At 45.4% G+C, this 19,056-nt stretch overlaps 2 protein-coding genes across 7 annotated transcripts in view; both read left to right on the forward strand.

The window, feature by feature from the left end:
* ndufv3 (NADH:ubiquinone oxidoreductase subunit V3) overlaps nucleotides 1-3,881 on the forward strand; it is a 5,685-nt gene extending 1,804 nt beyond the window's left edge. Inside the window, exons 3-4 of one of the 2 annotated variants that reach the window (XM_076081066.1) lie at nucleotides 596-1,843; nucleotides 3,580-3,881. In XM_076081066.1, coding sequence (XP_075937181.1) covers nucleotides 596-1,843; nucleotides 3,580-3,731 — 1,400 coding nt within the window. In that variant the 3' untranslated portion in view covers nucleotides 3,732-3,881. The remainder of the gene's footprint in view (nucleotides 1-595; nucleotides 1,844-3,579) is intronic. The other variant, XM_076081067.1, reaches the window with a different exon arrangement.
* Nucleotides 3,882-4,336: 455 nt separating this feature from the next.
* pknox1.1 (pbx/knotted 1 homeobox 1.1) lies at nucleotides 4,337-18,990 on the forward strand. 5 transcript variants are annotated; one of them, XM_076081068.1, is made up of 11 exons: nucleotides 4,337-4,426; nucleotides 5,896-6,008; nucleotides 7,278-7,408; nucleotides 8,659-8,830; nucleotides 13,969-14,178; nucleotides 14,430-14,580; nucleotides 14,749-14,846; nucleotides 15,284-15,412; nucleotides 15,504-15,580; nucleotides 15,929-16,092; nucleotides 17,240-18,990. In XM_076081068.1, exons 2-11 carry the CDS (start codon nucleotides 5,958-5,960, stop codon nucleotides 17,419-17,421), a joined length of 1,365 nt encoding a protein of 454 aa, XP_075937183.1. In that variant the 5' UTR covers nucleotides 4,337-4,426; nucleotides 5,896-5,957; the 3' UTR covers nucleotides 17,422-18,990. The 5 variants fall into 5 exon arrangements, with proteins under 5 accessions (XP_075937183.1, XP_075937185.1, XP_075937187.1 ...); XM_076081070.1 differs by having other exon boundaries at nucleotides 13,969-14,169; XM_076081072.1 differs by having other exon boundaries at nucleotides 4,355-4,433.
* Nucleotides 18,991-19,056: the final 66 nt, after the last annotated feature.

Here is a 19,056-nt window from a genome sequence, read left to right on the forward strand (position 1 = left end):
TCGTCTGTTGCTGGGAACCTCCAACAAACCAGCAGCAGACGACCGCAGTGTTCTTGAAGGCAACTAGTTAGTGAGTTAGCAATGTAGCTTGGTGCTAGCATATTTAGGGAATTGTGTATGAAGAGGAGCTTCAAATCACCTCAGATTTAGGGTTAAACTTTGCTCGCTGGTTGCTGTTGTGTATTAATGATGTTCTTCTGTTTCTCCGTATGTCACATACTGCATGTGTACATATTGTTTGTGATTAATAATGCTGACTTTAAAGCTCAATGTTTTACCTTTTATATTTCACAGTGCAGGAGATGTTCCCGAAGGTCTAACATTTTCTTTCTCTTCCATTCGTCCATTCCACCCAGAATACTTCACTGTGACGTTTATAACAGTTTATATGTGTTGCTGATGTGTTAAAGGTGTATATAAAGTGTAAAATATGAACAAGGTTAACAATAAGTTTATTTATTTTAAATAATTAACATTGTGTTGTGATAATTCTTTTTTCTGTTAGGAAACATAAATGTGTGCAGGATGAATCATGCCCCGTGCTGTAAATGTTCGTGTTAGTTAACCACTCTTGTCCCATTTATTATGTTCCCAGCAGCAGAGGCTCCAGATGAGAGAGCAACCTTGCTAGCCTATAAGACAACAGTTACCTTCCCAGCTAGACTTTCACAGCCTGGAGTTTTCCCAACACACACTCTAGGTGTAACTGAACCAGTGGCCCACCCCAGTGCCACCGCAGTCACAACTGTAGCTGCAGCAGCGCCTGTCACTGCCACCAGTGAACCAGTTGGAGCTGAGCCAGAGGCAGCAGAGGTTCCAGCTGCTGACCCAGATGTTGCTCAGGTTATTGCTGACACAGCTCCACCTGTAGTTGATGCAGCTCCCCCAGCTGCTGAGGCCCTGGTCGATGCAAGCAGTAAAACCTCGGCTCCAGCCGCTCTCACAGCCGCTGCAGCCTCCTCTGAACCTGGCGATCCAGCAGCTGACAGATCATCTTCCTCATCGTCCAGCGACTCAGACTCAGACTCTGAGGAAGAGGAAGAGAAGTCAGAAGTGAAGACCGAAACCAAGACCCCACCACCAGAGGTGTCAGAATCCACTGTGAAAGAAGCAGCAGAGAGTGTCCAGGAGAACACTTTAGAGGTGAAGGAAGACACTAATGCAGCTAAGATGGAAGTTCCACCAGAACCTGAAGCTACTCCCGCTTGTGCTGCTGAGGATGCACAGGAGGCCGCTCCAGCAGCAGTAGCATCCCCCACAGAAGCAGCTCAAGCTACCGTCGAGGTACCCGGTGTTAGCTCTGAGGACTTAGTGGACCCCGCTCCTGAGATCTGCAATGCCACCAAAGACGCTGTGACCAGCCCAGACGTTTCAGCTGAAGCTGCAGTGGAACCCGCTCCAAAAGTAAAAGAAGACAGTGCATCTCCTGCCATCCCCGATGCCCAAGTAAAAACTCCAGCTGAAGTTGTGATCGAGCCTGCATCTCCAGAAAAATCCCAGACTGACGCTCCAGTAGAAACCACAGAGAGTGCCTCTGCTGAAGCCCCCGCAGAAGCTACTGAAGCTGCCCCTGTAGAAGCTGATGCTAAAGCTGCTGCAGAGCCTGCTGAAGTGGCTGGCGAGGCTGCCACGGTAGTTTCTGCCCCTGTGGAGAGCACTGAGGAGCTGGTGGACCCTGCTCCAGTGGTAGCTGAAGCTGCTCCTGCTGAAGTGGCTGCTGAGGCTGCAGCTGAAGTTTCTGCCCCTGTGGAGAGCACCGAGGAGCTGGTGGACCCTGCTCCAGTGGTAGCTGAAGCTGCAGGAGAGGAGCTGCAGGCGGACGCCCCAGCTGAACCACCTGAGGGTACACACTACACCATTATAGTTCCCAAATCTTTACCTCCCCATTTCCTCTCTGGATCTGTGAGCCCCTACAGATGACCATCATTTTCTTTCTATCTATACTGTATAGTGTCAACTCCCTCACATACTGGAGTTGCTGTTGCTTTCACAGCTTTTTAAATATCTCTGGATTCTTTTGCTTCTGCTCCACCGCTGTGACATCTGACTTCCAGCTGCCTCTGTGTTCAGTGTGGTGCTTGTGCATGGGGTGGATGTAGTGTACATGTACTTTAATGCTGGCTGGTGCATTCCTTTTCCCTTTTTTTTAATTTCCTTTGCTTGCTTTCTGCTCATTGAGGTTTGGAGTTGTCTGTGGCTGACCCCCCCACACAGCTCTACTGTTGCTGTCAGTGTATGATCAGAGATGTTACTTGGTTCATACTGTGACAATAATCGTGCTTGTGTTTCTGCTTTCTTCCCCTCGTTTAATGACTCAAGAATCCACCAACTATCTCTTAAATCCCCCTCACTTGCATTCCAGCAGCTGCCATCCATCCATCTCCCACAACATTGTTCTCATAGTTCACTCTTTTTGATAAATTGCTAATTTTGGCTCATTTTTGTTGTTAATGTCTCTGTATGAAATATGGGTTTCAGGTTTTCTGAGTTAAGGTTACAGGTAATAATGCCAGTGTCTGTATTCCTTGTGCCAGGTAATGTTATTGCTAACCGTAATGTTAGAGTGCACATCCTCAGACTGCGTTACAGTGAAGGCCTCCTGTCCCTGACAGCAGCTGGACGAGTAGAAGCTGGGAGTGGCTGGAGTCAGTGGAAGTATTCCAGGGAGCAGGATTGCACAGTAACAAGATGTTTTTATAATCATTGGATCATAGTCATGACGTGAATACTGTATGTCCAACTGACTAGAAGCTACCAACATCTCACAGATTCCAATTCTAAACATCCCTGTTTAGCTACAGCCCTTTGTTACACTTCTCACCAAACACTTCTTACCAGCTGGGTGATTCTGCCTCCTGGAACAACCTCCTCACCTCGCTCATGGATTTCACCACTTGTTCACTTCTGTGAATCTGTTTGGACTTTGGGATGAGCACGGTGTCGTTTCATGTGAAAGTGTCTCAAATGTATTTCTCTGTGATCTTCAATGTGCAAGGTTCTTTCCCACTGTCTCACATGTTGTTGATAACCTTACTCACACAGCATGCGCAAACGATGTACTTCTGTTTAATCGAAAGCATCGGAGCACTTTTGACCTAATGCCCTTTTTAATCCATTTCATGCTGACCTCTGCCAGTATCAGTTTCTCTAGTGTGAGGGTCTTTATTGTCTGCACCCTCACATACATTCCTCTCAGGAACATCATCTTTTAGGCTTTTCTCACCAGTGTGTCTCCACACTGTTGGGGGTAATGTGGCCTACCGCCATAGGAAATGCCCCACAATAAACCACCTTTGTCAGCATGTGTGAATATGTAAATCGGCTACCGTTAAAGTTTTTTCAAATATTTACAAAGCAACCCACATTTTTTTTTCTGATTGTATAGCTTATCAGAAATACCTCGGTCAAGTCGTAATTACAGTTTTTGTTGCCTGAAAATCAGTAGCGGGGACGAGGACGCAGAAGTAGACCCAGTGTTGCCTAACATGTTTGTCTAACCTTTATTGTTTCAATGCATGAACAGTATGAAGGTTTGTATACTCGGCTTTCTTACATGCCTTTTTGTCTCTCCCTCTGCAGAGGCTGCAGCACCTCCGGAGCCCGATGAGCCTTTTGACAACAGCACTTATAAAAACCAGCAGCACCACAACTACACCCCCTACACATTTTCAGACCTGGATGTGGAGATGGCCAAGTTTCGTCTCCCGCAGCCCTCCTCCGTCAGGCATTAGAGGAGTCGGCCTTGCTACAAACCTTTATATTGCTTAAAGATGGTGATGGTGTTGGCACTGTTTATGATGATCATTCCCTCACCTGTAAGATCTGCATGCAATTCTGCTGTTAAAATGTTATATTATTAAAGCACAAAAATGGGAAATGAAGTCTGTTTTTTCCTGGTGTGATTCTGTTTTGTCTTAGCTAAAGAAGGCATATGAAGGGATGGGCACAGATCAAACGCTGCTTTTATGCTGCTTTTCTGCCTCAGGGGGGCATTTGAATAGAGCTGAGTGTGCAAGTGGTTTATCTGTGTTTCTATTTTAAAGATTACAATTTCCACACCCTTAGCCTGCCTGCTTGCACATAATGTCCTAATTATCCCAGCTAGCATTCTTTTAGGGTAGACAATCCGCATCTATGGTGTGTATTAGTGTGTGCATACGATGACACAATATCTGCATAAAGGAGTGTAAAGCTTCAGATATACATAGAAAATGTGTTGTGTAAACGGGGGCAGTAAATGGCGTTTGCCAAGCTAGAAACCCAAGAGGGCGCAGAGGGACAGGCTGTAGGACGTCATGTCTCCGCCCACCTTATAAATATTCATGAGCCAAGCGCCTCTGCGTGCCCTTACGCGATGACGCAACGCGACAACTGCGGGTCCCGATTGCTGCAGCCGCTTGTCAGTGTGACGAAGATTGGCACTCAGGTAAGCTGTCACTCAAAATCCCTCTTTTTCCGTTCCCTATCAATCAAACAATCTGGGCCGCACGCAAAAATGCCCCGGGGCGAGGAGTGCGGACCTAGTCAGGGCAGCGGAGGGTGTTTTTGGAAGGGAAGCAGAAGCGGCAGAGCTCCGGGAAGAATAAAAAAATCTGTATACAAGGGAGGGGGTAAAAAAATATGTCGGCGTTTTGGGGGCAGAGGAGGATTGTGGAAAAGCAAAGGGCGAGAGCTAGAAACGAGGCCCGACAGTTGTAACACTGTCGCTGAGGGGAGGACAGCTGTCCCCGCGTGATTGATTGACTGATGTGGGAAGGATTTGAGGATCAACCGGGCTAGCCTGGTGTGCAGCCAATGCTCGTTAATATCACCGCAGTTTAATTACTGCATAGAGCGAACAAGAAATGCATATTCATTTAAAATGTTAATTCAAAAATGCTAAGGCTCTTGATGCTGTTTTGTTATGTGGGCAAACGACACTCTTCGTATCAATCCGCAGCGGGGTCCTTTTTTTGTACCTGGCTAGCTAGGTTAGCTTGTTTTTTGGTAGTGATCCCCTTTCTAAATATGGCGCGTCTCATTTGGCCTCACCGTTCTAGCGTGAGAAACACTTTCAAGTTAACAGTTGGCGAACGTTAGCTGTAGCTCGGCCAGGCGGTTGTTCATTGGGTTAACCTTAGATTAGGTTAGCGAGCTAACGCCAATGTGGCGTTAACCTTACAGGCGAGCTAATGTTAAGTATTGTGGAATATCAAAGCTTACTCCCGCCGAACTACTTTGTCTGCGTCAAGACTGCCGTTGCTGTAGCAGAGGATATAGCTTTAGTTGGCCAATGTTTGCTTTCTTTAACTTTTATCTCCCCTTGCCGCCACAAACGGCGGGCAGCTAACAGAGCTAACGGCTAAGTTCATCGTGGTGGGTGTGTTAATAGCAGTTGCAGGGTAACGTTATCGTTAGCTTACTATTATTATAACAACGCGTCACGGGCTCGTTATTTCAATCTCCTGTTTCGTGAGTGTGGTGTACAGAAATGTGTCTAACTGTTGATGAGACGTAAAGAAATAACGTTACATTAGTAAACGTAGTCGCTTCATGCTACAGTAGTCCCCCCACAGCCCCTTGTTTTGCCCAGAGGTGTGTGCACATATCAACACATTTACACTTTAAATGATACACATGTTTATGTCTTCGTTATTTCTGCATCCTATATATCCTTCAAACGCGTCACTTATCATTTTAGTTTGATTTTGGAGGACATATGTGATCATTACATTAATACGCGTTAATGTTCAACATCTATTATTCGTTTTATGAAATGAGCTTGTTTATTCTCTTACTTACACTCAACCAGTTTACAAAGCTAATGATAATCTCTCATCGTAACCTCATGACGTTCCAGTGTGTGTGCCTAACGTTCCCCTCCAGGTAGTCTAATGTGCACTGTGTGTTGTGTAGGTTGGCCACCTGTCCCTGCTCTCTATAATGCCCCAGTGTGTGCAGCATCAGCAGTGAACGTGATGGCAGCCCAGTCGGTTTCCATAGACAAGTACCCAAAGGGAGAGCAGCAGGTGGGTGAGAGGGAGACACTTGCTATGGACCTCAAGGCCTACACAATCTGCTCCAACTGGCTGAACGGCACTTTGTTTCGCTTGTTTTTACAAAGATAATCAACCAGAACAGGGCTTGAAAAAACAAAACCTAAATGTTTGAAGCTACAGCTTTCAGTATGCCGCTGCACTCCTTGCCCATAGACGCTCCGGTGTTAGTGGGGATGATGCAGCCTGGGCTGCTGAACAGAAGGGAAACACTTTATGCACGTAACACTAGAACACAGCCACTGATAATGCTCTTACATCAGTTTTAGTTGTTTGTTGGAGACGTGCATGGCTGTCTGTAACAGGCCACCACAAATACATCACTGTTTGGGAAACACTTATGCTGCATGAAGCTATTTTTCTGCCTAGCATATCTGTGTCTGAGCTTATGTAAATTGCTTACAAAACATCATTATTCAAGTGCCAAATTTGGGGGTGTCGAGAACTGAGAAGGATCTATGACTAATGAGAAATTTCCACCCCAAGCAAGTGATTATTTTTAGCTACTTTGTGCTCAATCTCATTCATTGTTGTTCTGAGTCACATGGTTGGGGCTGGGATTCATGCCCCTGGGTAGGCAGCGCGGTGTGACAGTAGAGGAGCAGAAACGTGGCTCTAATCAATGAATGTGCCTCCAGTGTTGTGGAGGCTACACTCAATGTATCCTTTTACTTCCATTAGGTAACGTGTGTACTCACAGGTTCTGGATTATATTTTCAATCACATCACCAGGTATGTGGTGTTTAGTCTGCATTGTGACTGGAGCACAACACTGTCTGGATGTCTAGCTGCAGGGGCTCGTACAGCAATGTGAGACCGGACGGCATGAAAGAATGCACACGTGCATTTAATGCATCTGTCCATAACATGTTTCAGGTCAAAAGTATTCAAGTGAAACAAGAATAAACTGTCAGTCAGGTAACTCTAGTCAACAGGTGCTGGTGGCTGGTAGCGGGACCAATGACTCCTGCAGCACCTCTGCCTTGTTGATCCCAGTGAAGAAGTCTTCATTCTTCTTGAAAAGAGAGATTCAGTCTCGTATGAGCAATGCCTAGTTTCTGACTGATGTTCAGACCATGTCCTCATGACTCTCCACAGAGTTCACAGTGAAGCAAGGCTCTGTGTTAGGCTTTACCCTCCAGCTACTCGGGTCTTCACATGATGCCGTGGTGTCTCTCTTCACCTCTTCTGTCACTCTGTTGCTTTCTTTCTCTCACTCCTTTGTGTTCTCTTTTCCTGCAGATGCAAGGTGCGGTAAAGGTAGACGGCGAATCCGAGCAGAAGTTTATTGAGGGGACGTTGGCAGAGGCGCCCAGTCCGATACCCACGGAGCCACAGACACCCATGGACGCGGACAAAGCCTCCATATATCGGTAGAGATGATTCTGTGTGTGTGTTTAAGGAGAGAGAACCAGAACAACAGCCCCTCGTCTTAAATCTGTGTTCTTCTCTTTCCCATTCTTAACTCCATTACTTTCAGCTTGTCCAGAAACTAAACTATCACCAGGAAACCTCACATGGCCTCTCTGAGAACTCCTCCCCTTTGTTCTCCTCACTTAATTAGGGAGCAGCCATCTGACTTCTTCCCGTTCAGATAGGACATCTCCATCTCTGAGAGGCTCAGACAGTCTGCACCATTAATCGATTATCAAAATAGTTCCAACTAATTGATGCAAGTTTTTAGTTCAATCATTATGTGTGAAGTGATTTTGGTGACACTGCATCAGAATGAAGTTATGGAAGGCTTTGCCCAATACAAATTCCCCCAAATTCTTTTCAAAATAAGTGTTTCATAACCAGGAAGATATTACTGACATGGACGGTGATTGTGGTCACACTGCATGACAACGAAGTTACTGAATATTTTAGTTAAATGTCTTTTCAGCGGCTACACATTAAAGAGGCATCGCTTGTGTTTTATTAACGTCACACTTATGAGTTATTGATCCAAGAAGTCTGAATCTGTGAATATCTTTCCAACTTTTCATTCAACAATCATGAGCTCCTGATCTCGTAATAACAAGATCTTTCTTGTGTTGAAGAGATAATAGCTCATAATTATGAGATTTGTTGACGTAACGTATATATGTATGTATATATATATATGTATATATGTGTATGTGTATATGTATGTATATATATATATGTATATATGTGTATGTGTATATGTATGTATGTATATGTGTATGTATGTATGTATATATGTTTTCTTTTGTGAATGTAAGTTTCTTCTGTAAATCAGAGCCGACAAACAAGTTGCATGATCTCAAGAAAAGCTAATATTCTTAAGAACAGTGAAGTGCATATCGTGATCACGGGTACAGTGATGAATGTATTCTGTCTATGCCACACATGATGATGAGAATGCATTCTGTTGATGGGAGTGACCAGCCACAGCATGGACATGTGCTTCTAGTGGTCAATGTGACCCGGACACACGAGGTCCCTGAAAGAGGAGTCCACTGTGTTGGAGCGGGGGACAGTAGTCGTATTGCCTAAATAACCGTTGATATTCAGGGTTCTGTTAGCCTGTGTTTATATGTACGCTATGCTCTGTTACTGTACTAGTGCTTGTTCATTGAAGTGATGGATTCCATTGTGTGTGTGTGGGCACCTTTCACAGGCATCCCCTGTTCCCTCTCTTGGCCCTGCTGTTTGAGAAGTGTGAACAGTCCACGCTGAGCTCTGACTGCATCACCTCGGCCAGCTTTGACGTGGACATTGAGAACTTCGTCCGCTGTCAGGAGAAGGAAGGCAAACCCTTCTTCAGCGAGGACCCTGAACTTGATAACCTGGTGAGATCCATCTGCATGTCGCGGAAGAAGTTCTCTGCTCTGTTGTGTCCGTTTGTCTTTTTGTCAGGGGGGAGTTTGCTTCACTGTAGCACACTGCTCTGGCCCACAGGGCACCCAAAAGATTTGAACTATTTCACTAGTTTCTATTTTTAGTGAACTACCATCTTTGACTGCATTTGAATGCAGCATCAGCAGCATAGCAATCAAACCGGACTAAAGCCAGTGTTGACTGTGGCTCGGTCAAACCACCGGCTAAGACAACCGTTGTCACTGAAAAACAGGTTCACATATGAGGTATTTCACAAGGAGACACAAAATGGAGGAACCCCAACTCACTGGCACACTTACTAGTCAATGACCTTTAACCTCAACAGCACAGTGAGACGCAGTCCGCTGCTCTTGCTGCCGACCTGTTCATTAGAAATTCCTCACGATGGGCGTCATTTAGCTGGTAAGTGTGACTTCATGGTTTAGCTCGGGTAGTCTAGCTGTTTGAAAGACGACATGGGGCACTGCTGTAGCTGACCTCTGACCTCTGCTGCACTTCCTTATTCACAATCCCCACATTGACCAACCTTCTCTCTCTCATTGTCTTCACTCATCAGCCTTCATAACCCTCCAAAGCCTTCCTCCTGATCACCATCTGATGCCTAGCTATGTGGTCCCCTGCCACCACCTGTCTAGTCTGTGTGCACCTTCCTTTAAGCTCCTCCCTCTTCTTGAAATATGTATTCACCACAGCCAGTTCCATCCTTTTCACAAAATCCCCCTCCATCTGTCCTTCCATTGCTCTCCATGACACCTTAGCTGCCCACCACTCCTCCACCACTCTACAGTCTCCACCACTTCATGCAGCTCACTCCACACTCTTCTTCTCTTCTTCTCTCCATCCTCCCTTCTACAGCGTCATATCACTACAGGGTTCGTACGGTCATGGAAAACCTGGAAAAGTCATGGAATTTTAAAATGGTTATTTCCAGGCCTGGAAAAGTCATGGAAAAAAATAAAATCCCAAAAGTTTTGGAAAAGTCATGGAAATTTGTTATATTCATATTTTCATGTCGTTCATTTACGCTGAGTTGCCAGCCAGCGTTTCTCAGATTGGAGTGAGACGAGGAGAAAATGTGATGTCGTGATCTTCGCAATAGAACATCTGTGATGTGTCGAGTCTTGGCCAATCAGCGTTCAGATGTCTACAGCGTCTTCATTTCCCTCCGTTAAAGTTTGAGTTATGTTCCGTTACCGTTCAGACTTGCTGGGTGAAGTTAACGTCCACTGCATGCGGAACTTCGTGGACTGTTAACGTTCGTCATTATCGCGATTTAGAAGGAAAAAACGTAGCGTGATGAAACATGAAGCCCCCCCGTGTTCCGGTTCAGTTCACGCGGTCACTCATTAACGTTAAACCGGAACACCGGCGCATCTGGTTGCAGGTTGTTTGTTTTTAACTCAAAGTAGAATGAGGATGATTTCGTGGTCAAAATAACTTTCATGACCACGAAACATGAGGCCCAGATACTGATGAGATGATGAGGTCAAAGAGCTTCAGGAAGAGGAGGCTGGTTGTGTAGCGCAGCTTGATGCAGGGCTGAGCTGTGAGTGGAGCTGGGCCTGGATAAAGGTGGCGCTGGGCCTGGATAAAGGTGGAGCTGGGCCTGGATAAAGGTGGAGCTGGGCCTGGATAAAGGTAGAGCTGGGCCTGGATAAAGGTGGAGGTCTAAACAGACGTGAGTACAGCTTCCTGCTGTCACAGTGTTTTAAATACATTGATAAGGCAGGGTATGCTAAATGTAGCCTCTGCTCCAAGGAGATGAACTACAGCAACAAGGGCTCACATGTCCTCTCATCACACTGTTCACTGATGACCACAGCCAGTGTACTAACAGTCCCATGTTGCTCTCAAGAACCCTGAAGTAATGAGAGGGTTAAGGTGCCTGTACCTTCATTTCAGCAGGTTGCTAATACAGAGGTGTGTATAGATCACAGATATTATTTTACTCTTGATAAGTTACCATAGCCAGAGTAGATTATCATTTTCATTTAAATAATTGAACTGGATTGAATGCATATTAATTGCAAATAGAAGATAGGCCACAATTCTAACAGCTGTACAGTAACAGTGGAAGTTAATATGAAGACATACAGTAACAGGGTTCAATGAAACATTTGCACTACAAAAGGGAAAGCAATGTGTGCACTAGCTGGATGCTGCTACCTACTAAAGCTCTTATTGATGTGTCAGTGTCAACCAGAGTATATTTATAAATGTTTATTCTTTTAATCAAACTATTGTCTCTCATTCGTTTGTGTCATTTAAGGTATACTGTATGCTTTGGAATTCTCATTGTTAGTTTAAATACATTTTCTCACTTTTCATGTATACACTGAGATTTCACAAAATGTTTGGTCATGGAAATTTGGTTTAAAGTCATGGAAAAGTCATGGAAATCCATTGGTCAAAATGTGTATGAACCCTGTCACTAGAACCAGTCTCCTCAGGAGAGTGAACACATGGTGTGTTAGTGTGTTACTGATCCGTAGGGTTCCACCTCTCCGTTCAGCACACACCTGAACCGCCGTTTAACTGCACACTTTAACCACGATAGTGTGAAATACATTCTTACTGCCACCTTTATCAATCGATATTCAGTAGAAATATGACATTTTGAGATCGTCATTAATGCTGTCGAGACGCCGCTCCCTGATGACGTTACCTTGTGATTGAAGTGGACAGGAGGAGAGCTAGTAATGTTAGCGGCACCAAGCTAACAGCCAACGCTCAGAGGTTCCATTGTGATGCGTTCAGGCTCCGTTCAGTACAAACACGGATTGGGCAGGTGAATGATAACGTCATGATGACTTCAAATGTAATCTTGTAAGATGTCGTTTTTGGTGAGAAACTTGAATATGTCCAGTTGTTTGAGGAGATGTTTTCACAGCAACATAAATGGATCATTAGAGATAAGTTATGACCTGTTACAGTCTGACAGTTGAAATGATTTTTGGGGCAGCTGCTATAACAATGGACATAACGCGGACAGTTGGTATCGGCAGCAGAGAATGTGACCGGGGAACTCTGAAAGTTGTATTTGCTCCTTCTTTCTTTTGTGCTGATCCAATCCGTGACTTAAGAATGTGATGCGATCTGGACCGTGAGTTTTATGATCCGTTGCACCCTATTAAACATTCATTAGCGTGATAAGAACTACCTAACATGACAGAAACCATCTTTGGAAACAAATGATTTGACTCTGGGTACATCCCAAGTCTCTTAACTGCATCCCCGTTTCCCTCACTTGTGTCCTTTCCTTGCGTCTTAGTCCCTCCCACCAGGGATGCATGGAGGAAACCATGCGAGGAGAGAGGAACGAGGAAATATGTTTTAAGAGACATGAGACGTCCTTTCCTCAGTTGCGTCACGTGAAGCGACATCTGTTTCTGATGACGGTGCTGATGATCACAGCTGATCAGCTGTCAGTCGGCTTTAACAGCTGGAGAGACTTTAGAGAAGTTCGAGTCTGTTCACATGATCACTGTACTTAATAACAGTAACTAATAATACTAATAACTAATAAAGACACACAGTAATCACCACTGTAGAGGTGTTTCTCTCTGTAGTCTGTTAACAAACTGTGTCCTGTGTTCTGTTTATAAACGCAGGATCGATTTCTACCAGGGGAATGCGATCGTTTTATTTATGAATTATTTGCGTCTGTACGTTTTGAAATTCAGATTGTGATTGTGACGTCATTATTAATTAACCCAGAATATGATTATTGTTTCTCTTAAATGATAAAACTCATCAAGAGTTTGTTGTCGTTTTGTTGTTCAGTCTACAATGAACATTTATTTAAACCAGATGTTGAATCAGAAAACTAAACAATTATAAAGCTTGAGTTTAATCTGTGATCTGTCTTCACTGTTTACATGTTAAACAAAATCTCATCAGTCCGATCGGCTGCAGCGTCCAATCACATGACAGATGAACAACGAGGGGGCGTGTCGGCCGTTAAAAGACTTCCTGGAAGTCTGTTCTCGTGGGTCCTCGCTCATGGCTCCTGGGGGATCTCTCCTCGATCCTCCGAGCTAAATAAGAGCTTTGGGACGGCCGTCAATATGGCGGCGACAACAACTTCCTGTTCAAGCGAGGAGATGACAATACAGGCCAAATCCCAATGTCCCCCTTACGGACTCACGGACTTTGAGGCGCGCTCCCGCGAAGTCCGTGAGGGTTTAGTTCTGTCCCACTGTCACATCATCAAGTGTTTGAGGCTCTCGCAGACATTTTGAGCCCTTTATGAACCCTTTCTGTAAGTCAGCATGGTATGCTGACTTAGCCTAAGGGAATTACCCACAAATCATTGCAATGTGACGTTAAACACGGGTAACCAGTGGACGCATGGATACGTAAAAAAAAAGGTAAACAAAGAGGACGGATCACGTGTGTTCAGCCTGTCATATTACATTTACTCAGAAACATTAAGGGTTAAAGATGGAACAAAAAATAAATAAAGAAGACATTCATTTATTCATCAAATATTTGATTTTGTCATTGAAGCTGTTTTCACAAAAACGAGTAAATAGATGATATGAAGTTACCTCTCATCTAGTGAGGAAAGAGTCTGAAGACTTTAATATCAGGGAGTACAAAGTATACAATAAATACACACAGTTATACATCATATTTCTTGTCGTTTTCATGGTAACGTGATATGTTGCAGCAAAGTGCTGTCCCGTTCGTATCTACACCATCTCAAGCCCTCAGACTCTCACACTCACCACTTACCAGGTGACGTCAGTGAGTCCTTGAGGGTTCAGGGTTTAGGGGGGACATTGGGATTTGGCCTAAGAGACTTGGACGTACCCTTTGTTTCGTTGGGCCCATGTAACCTCTGGGGCCAGGGTTCATGACCTATACTGCAGATTTGGCTTCACTTTTGGGGAGCTGTCATGTCATCTACTGTTATAGACCGTCTGTGGGTGATCCTACCTAAATACGGTATTCTGAAATAAAGAACAGACGTGATCGTCTAAGTGTCTCAGTCCTCAATATCAGACATTTAGAGGACACACAGCTGGAAATATATTTAGATTGAGAGACTGCCACAAACCTTTCTGTGTATAATTCTGACCTCTAGATGGTGAAAGCCATCCAGGTGCTGAGGATCCACCTGCTGGAGCTGGAGAAGGTGAGTGACCTGTGTAAGGACTTCTGCAGCCGCTACATCGCCTGCCTCAAGACTAAGATGAACAGCGAGACTCTGCTGAGTGGAGATCCAGGGAGCCCGTACTCACCCGTACAAGGCCAGGTCCAGGGCTTCTCCCCCACCAAGACTCCGGTATGGACCGTAGGTGGACTCTACTTATCGCCTCTAAACACAAATGGTTGGATCTGTTGGTGCCTTTGAGGAGAAATGCTCATACTTGTCACTGATGATGTTGTTTTGGATTCTTTGCCTTTTAATGCGTTTCAACCTATTTCATTCTTCTAACCTGCTACACAGTGTTATCTCAAGTTCAATACCAACGTTCTTTAAAGTGTGAGCCACCAGCACACTTGCCTTGGACCCATTCTGTCTTGCTGCTCTGTGTTCTGCAGACCCCCAGCACTATCTCGGGGACCATCAGTCCCCAGGGCCAAATTGTGGTGCCAGCGTCCGCTCTGCAGCAAGGGAACGTTACCGTGACCGCAGTCAACCCCAGCCAGGTGGTCGCAGGTATGTCCCCGTGGCATACAACCCCCCCCTCAGGTACTGTACTGTTCTGATTGCAGCTCAGATGTTGTCATGTACCTGACAGTCAAATCTGATTGGTCAAGTCCTTACATCTTGTTCTACTATTCTGGGTCGCCGTCTACAGCGCAGCAGATGATATGATGCTGTGTGTGTGTGTGTGTGTGTGTGTGTGTGTGTGTGTAGGTGGCACGGTGTACCAGCCTGTTACAGTCGTCACTCCTCAGGGCCAGGTGGTAACACAGGCTCTATCTCCCGGGACAATACGCGTCCAAAACAATCAGGTTGTTCATCTGTCTCTGTTACTGTGATTCTGGTCTGTGTTCTAGATCCTCAAATGGCAAATTGTTGGCAATTAGTTCAAAGTTTAAAATTGAAATTCACATTGTGTGTAATTTGAGCAGAACCATGGTAATGGTGAAAGCGCTCTACGGTAGTAGAGCGCTTTTCTAGTCTTTCCGACCACTACTGCCACCTGCCTATCAGTCTATCACATTCACACCCCGTAGGCTCAGCTACGGGAGCAATGTTGGGGTTCAGTGCCTTGCTCAAGGACACATCGACGTGCGACTAGTGGATCCGGGGAGCGAACCGCCGATCCTCTGATTGAAGGATGACCCTGCTCTCCACTTAGCCACAGTCGCATGTGAACCATGTGATGTTGGTGACATGAACAAACAGCAAGGTGTCTGAATGAATGAATGAATGTCTGTCTGCTCAGCTCCAGCTGCAGTTTCACCAGGACCTGAACCTCTTTAATCACGACGACAACTCACCCAAGAACAAACGCGGCGTCCTACCCAAACTCGCCACTAATGTCATGCGCTCGTGGCTCTTCCAGCACATCGGGGTGAGTCTGTGTGCATCACATCTACTGCCCGTGTTACTCTTCAACCCTCAACCAGAGCACTGAAGCCTTTCCTCCCCGTCCTCTCCTGTAGCACCCATACCCAACAGAGGATGAGAAGAAACAGATCGCCATTCAGACTAACCTGACACTTCTGCAGGTCAACAACTGGTGAGTTTGGCCCACAAAGACAATTCAGTAGCGTTATTATGCACCGTCTCACGTTCATGTCGGGGCAGGTGTGTTTGTCAAGACTGTGGAACCTGATTGGTCAGTCAGCTGATTGTCTGCCTGCACGCTTTCAAAGTGATGAACTATTTCTGCTTCGATCCTTATGAAAACACAACTCGCTGTAGTTTGCCCAATCAGTTGAAAGCTGAGAACAGATTGAGCTCCGACATCCTGTTACATGTTAGTGGGAGATGATTTCAGCCCAGCGTATCGGGACAGAACATCTGACTACAGAAGCACATATTCCAGTCAGCACCGTCACAGATCTCGGTTGTCTTGTGTCTCCAGGTTTATAAATGCACGAAGGCGGATCCTGCAGCCCATGTTGGACGCGAGCTCCTCTGAGACACCGAAAGCCAAGAAGAAGACTCCTCAAAACCGGCCACTGCAGCGCTTCTGGCCTGACTCCATCGCCACAGGAGGCACCCAGCAGCAAGTTACCATGCCCGACGGTACGCAGCAGGGTTCAGTGTGAACAGTTTGTATTCAAGTTAAAGAGAATCTCAAAATGTGTGTGGATGTTTGTCGGGGGGCAGAACAACATTTGATCAACCAGGGCCAAAATGAAGGGTGCTCTGATTGATCGGCCACTGATGGTTATCAGCCGACACTCGTTCCCAACAGTTTGGCGGTCTCTATTTGGCGGCGGGCTCTCCATCGGTAGTTTTGTGAATCTGGCAAGAAAACCCACAGATGAGCTACTAAAAAGATGTCGACTCAACGGTTATATGATGAATGAATCTGATTCTGACAAATGAAAAATGCATCCCGTGCTTGCCAACGCTTTTGATTTTCTTCCCCCGAGAGAGACGGGAAGAGACGCACACACACACACACACACACACACACACACACACACACACACACACACACACACACACACACACACACACACACACACACACACACACACACACACACACACACACACACACACACGCACGCACGCACGCACGCACGCACGCAGGCAGGCCGTGTCCAGGGAAAATAATTCCCTCGAAGCACAATTTTGAATTGGCAATCCATTGAATGAATAGACATGCAGAAATGTTGATCTAGAATTGAATGTCAACGTTGTGAATAAATCTTCCAACTATTGGGTACAGCCCCTTTGAAACCAAGCTGGCGAGTATGAGATCCGATCTAAAGTCACAAATCTCAGCACTGATGGGCTTTCACGACACCGCGTCATGTGAATCCCTTGCAACTTCCAGTTGAGATATTTCATTCACGGCTTTGCATGTAATCATGCTGCTTGAAAGGATTACTCCGAGGTTGGTGTGAACCAATGGCGGACCGTGCATTTTATAGCTGGGCCTTCTGTGCTGTCCTACTACACTTGAGCCACCTCCTGTCTGCGCACGCGTCTGTCTGTCTGTCTGTCTGCGCGTCTGTGTGTGCTGGGATTTCCAAAAAATACACTTGTTACCTTTTTATTCGATTCTTTTAAAGTCTTCACATCGTGCCCATGAGTCTGGACTGTCCTGGATATAAACTGTAACTTGACGGTTTGGTGGTAATTCTACATTTGTGGTGTTTTCATACTTCACATGCGTAGCAATAGGATCTTACTCAGTAAGTCTTTCCTTTCGTTCTCAGGCACAATGGTGACGATGAACATGGAGGGTCTGCAGAGCCTGACGTCAGACGGCGCCACACTGGCGGTACAGCAGGTGATGCTGGGGGGCCACAGTGAAGACGAGTCGGGGGACAGCGGCGATGAGGACGATGACACGGACATGGCCGGGCTGGGCCTGGACAACAGCGACTCGTTGCAGTAGAGGACACACTCCCTCACACTCTGATCTACACACAAGACGTGTGTAAATAGGTCGGCTGTGTTCTCAAACACACCGTGGGTCATAGTACAACCACACACACACACATTAGGTTTACATAGAGCACAAAGCCACAGGACACAACAGTCCTGCTCTCTTCCAACCCTCCACCCTGCTGAACGGCGGTTTATGCTGCGTGTGTGAACATCAGGAGTTTCACTTCAGAAACTGTTTTTTAATTATTTAGTTGATGTATGCGAGTGCACTTTTTTGTATATTTAAGCTCAACAAGATAAAATCAAACAGAAGAAAAAAGAAGTGTTAAAAACACTTGAAGCAAGTTTGTCTGCTCCGTTATAATGTCGACTGATTTCTGATTCATCCCCCCCCCCCCCCCCCCCAGTTAAAGTCTCGTTTGGATGCCAACAGTTTGGAGTTGTATCTGTAAGGGTTTGTCTTTCTGCATGCTTGTGTTTTCAGTAGATGTGCACACTTTTGCAACCGACTCCACGGCTCTCACGCGGGCCCTGCAGGCCAAGCGGAGCCCAAGGTGAGAGATTGAAAGGAAAAAAAAGGAGATGCTTATTTTTATATACAAATGTATGAACTTAGTGTTTTTTGTTTTCATTTGTGTGTTCTCCTGTTTTGTAAGGAATATTTATGTACAGATTCATAATTAAAGCTAGCAGCCCTGTTTTCCAGGGTTCTTTGAAGTTTTCTAAAAAACAGAAAAATGAATTGAATGCTGATGGAAATTGATATTTAAATTGGTTTTAAACGTACAATAACATCAAGGCCTTACCTGTGTTCTTTTTTTAAAGAATTCTTGCCAAGAAGCACAAAAGAAAGTTTGACACTTTTTGAAATTGGTCAACAGGACACTAAAGTACAGAACGCTGTTCCTGTGACGCATCGTGAACCATGTTACTCTGTGCAGTTCTCTGTCAGTAACTTAACTGCAGCGACGTCGTTTCTTTAAATGGAGCTCCAGCTGTACCTCATTGTGTATACCATGCATCACACTTTAATCATCTTACAGTAAAGGCGTACTTCTCTAATGCACAATCCAGAACACTATGCTAATCACACAATCACCAGGCTCTGAGGAACCAGTAAGACATTACAACCCCACCGGCAGCAAGAAGCAGACGACTTCTTGCACGTGTCAAACCTTTATTTCTGTACACATAAATTCTTCTGCGTTAAAACAAAGAGCAGCTGGAGAGTTCCCTGTTCATTGGCTGAAGGACGGACTGCAGCCTCTACAGGCTCCTGTAGTGACGGATTAAATCTCTCCATCAATGTTATTACTTCACAGATTGGGGTGCCTCTTGTTTGAATATCTGTAATATTGTACTGTACAACAACTGTCTGTCAATAGCTGCAGATGTCTGGTTCATTGAACTGGTTACTGTCCTGCAGCCCGAGGGGGCAGTGACTCTGGGTGGGCCCTCGCTCAGCTCTCCATCCACACGTGCGTCTGTCTTGGCTTTTTATGAAGCGGTGTTGACGTTTCTCTTGTCTGTTTTGCCTTAGAGCTTTCTATTTTGGAATAAACGATGCCTAACTCTCTGCTGTGCACCGTCTCTCTGTGAGGCTCTGACTCTGCTGTGATGGTTTATCGCTGTGGTTTTCTCT

The sequence above is a fragment of the Anarhichas minor genome, unplaced genomic scaffold (assembly GCF_050575085.1).
Source record: "Anarhichas minor isolate MPS153535 unplaced genomic scaffold, ASM5057508v1 ptg000078l, whole genome shotgun sequence".
NCBI lineage: Eukaryota > Metazoa > Chordata > Actinopteri > Perciformes > Anarhichadidae > Anarhichas > Anarhichas minor.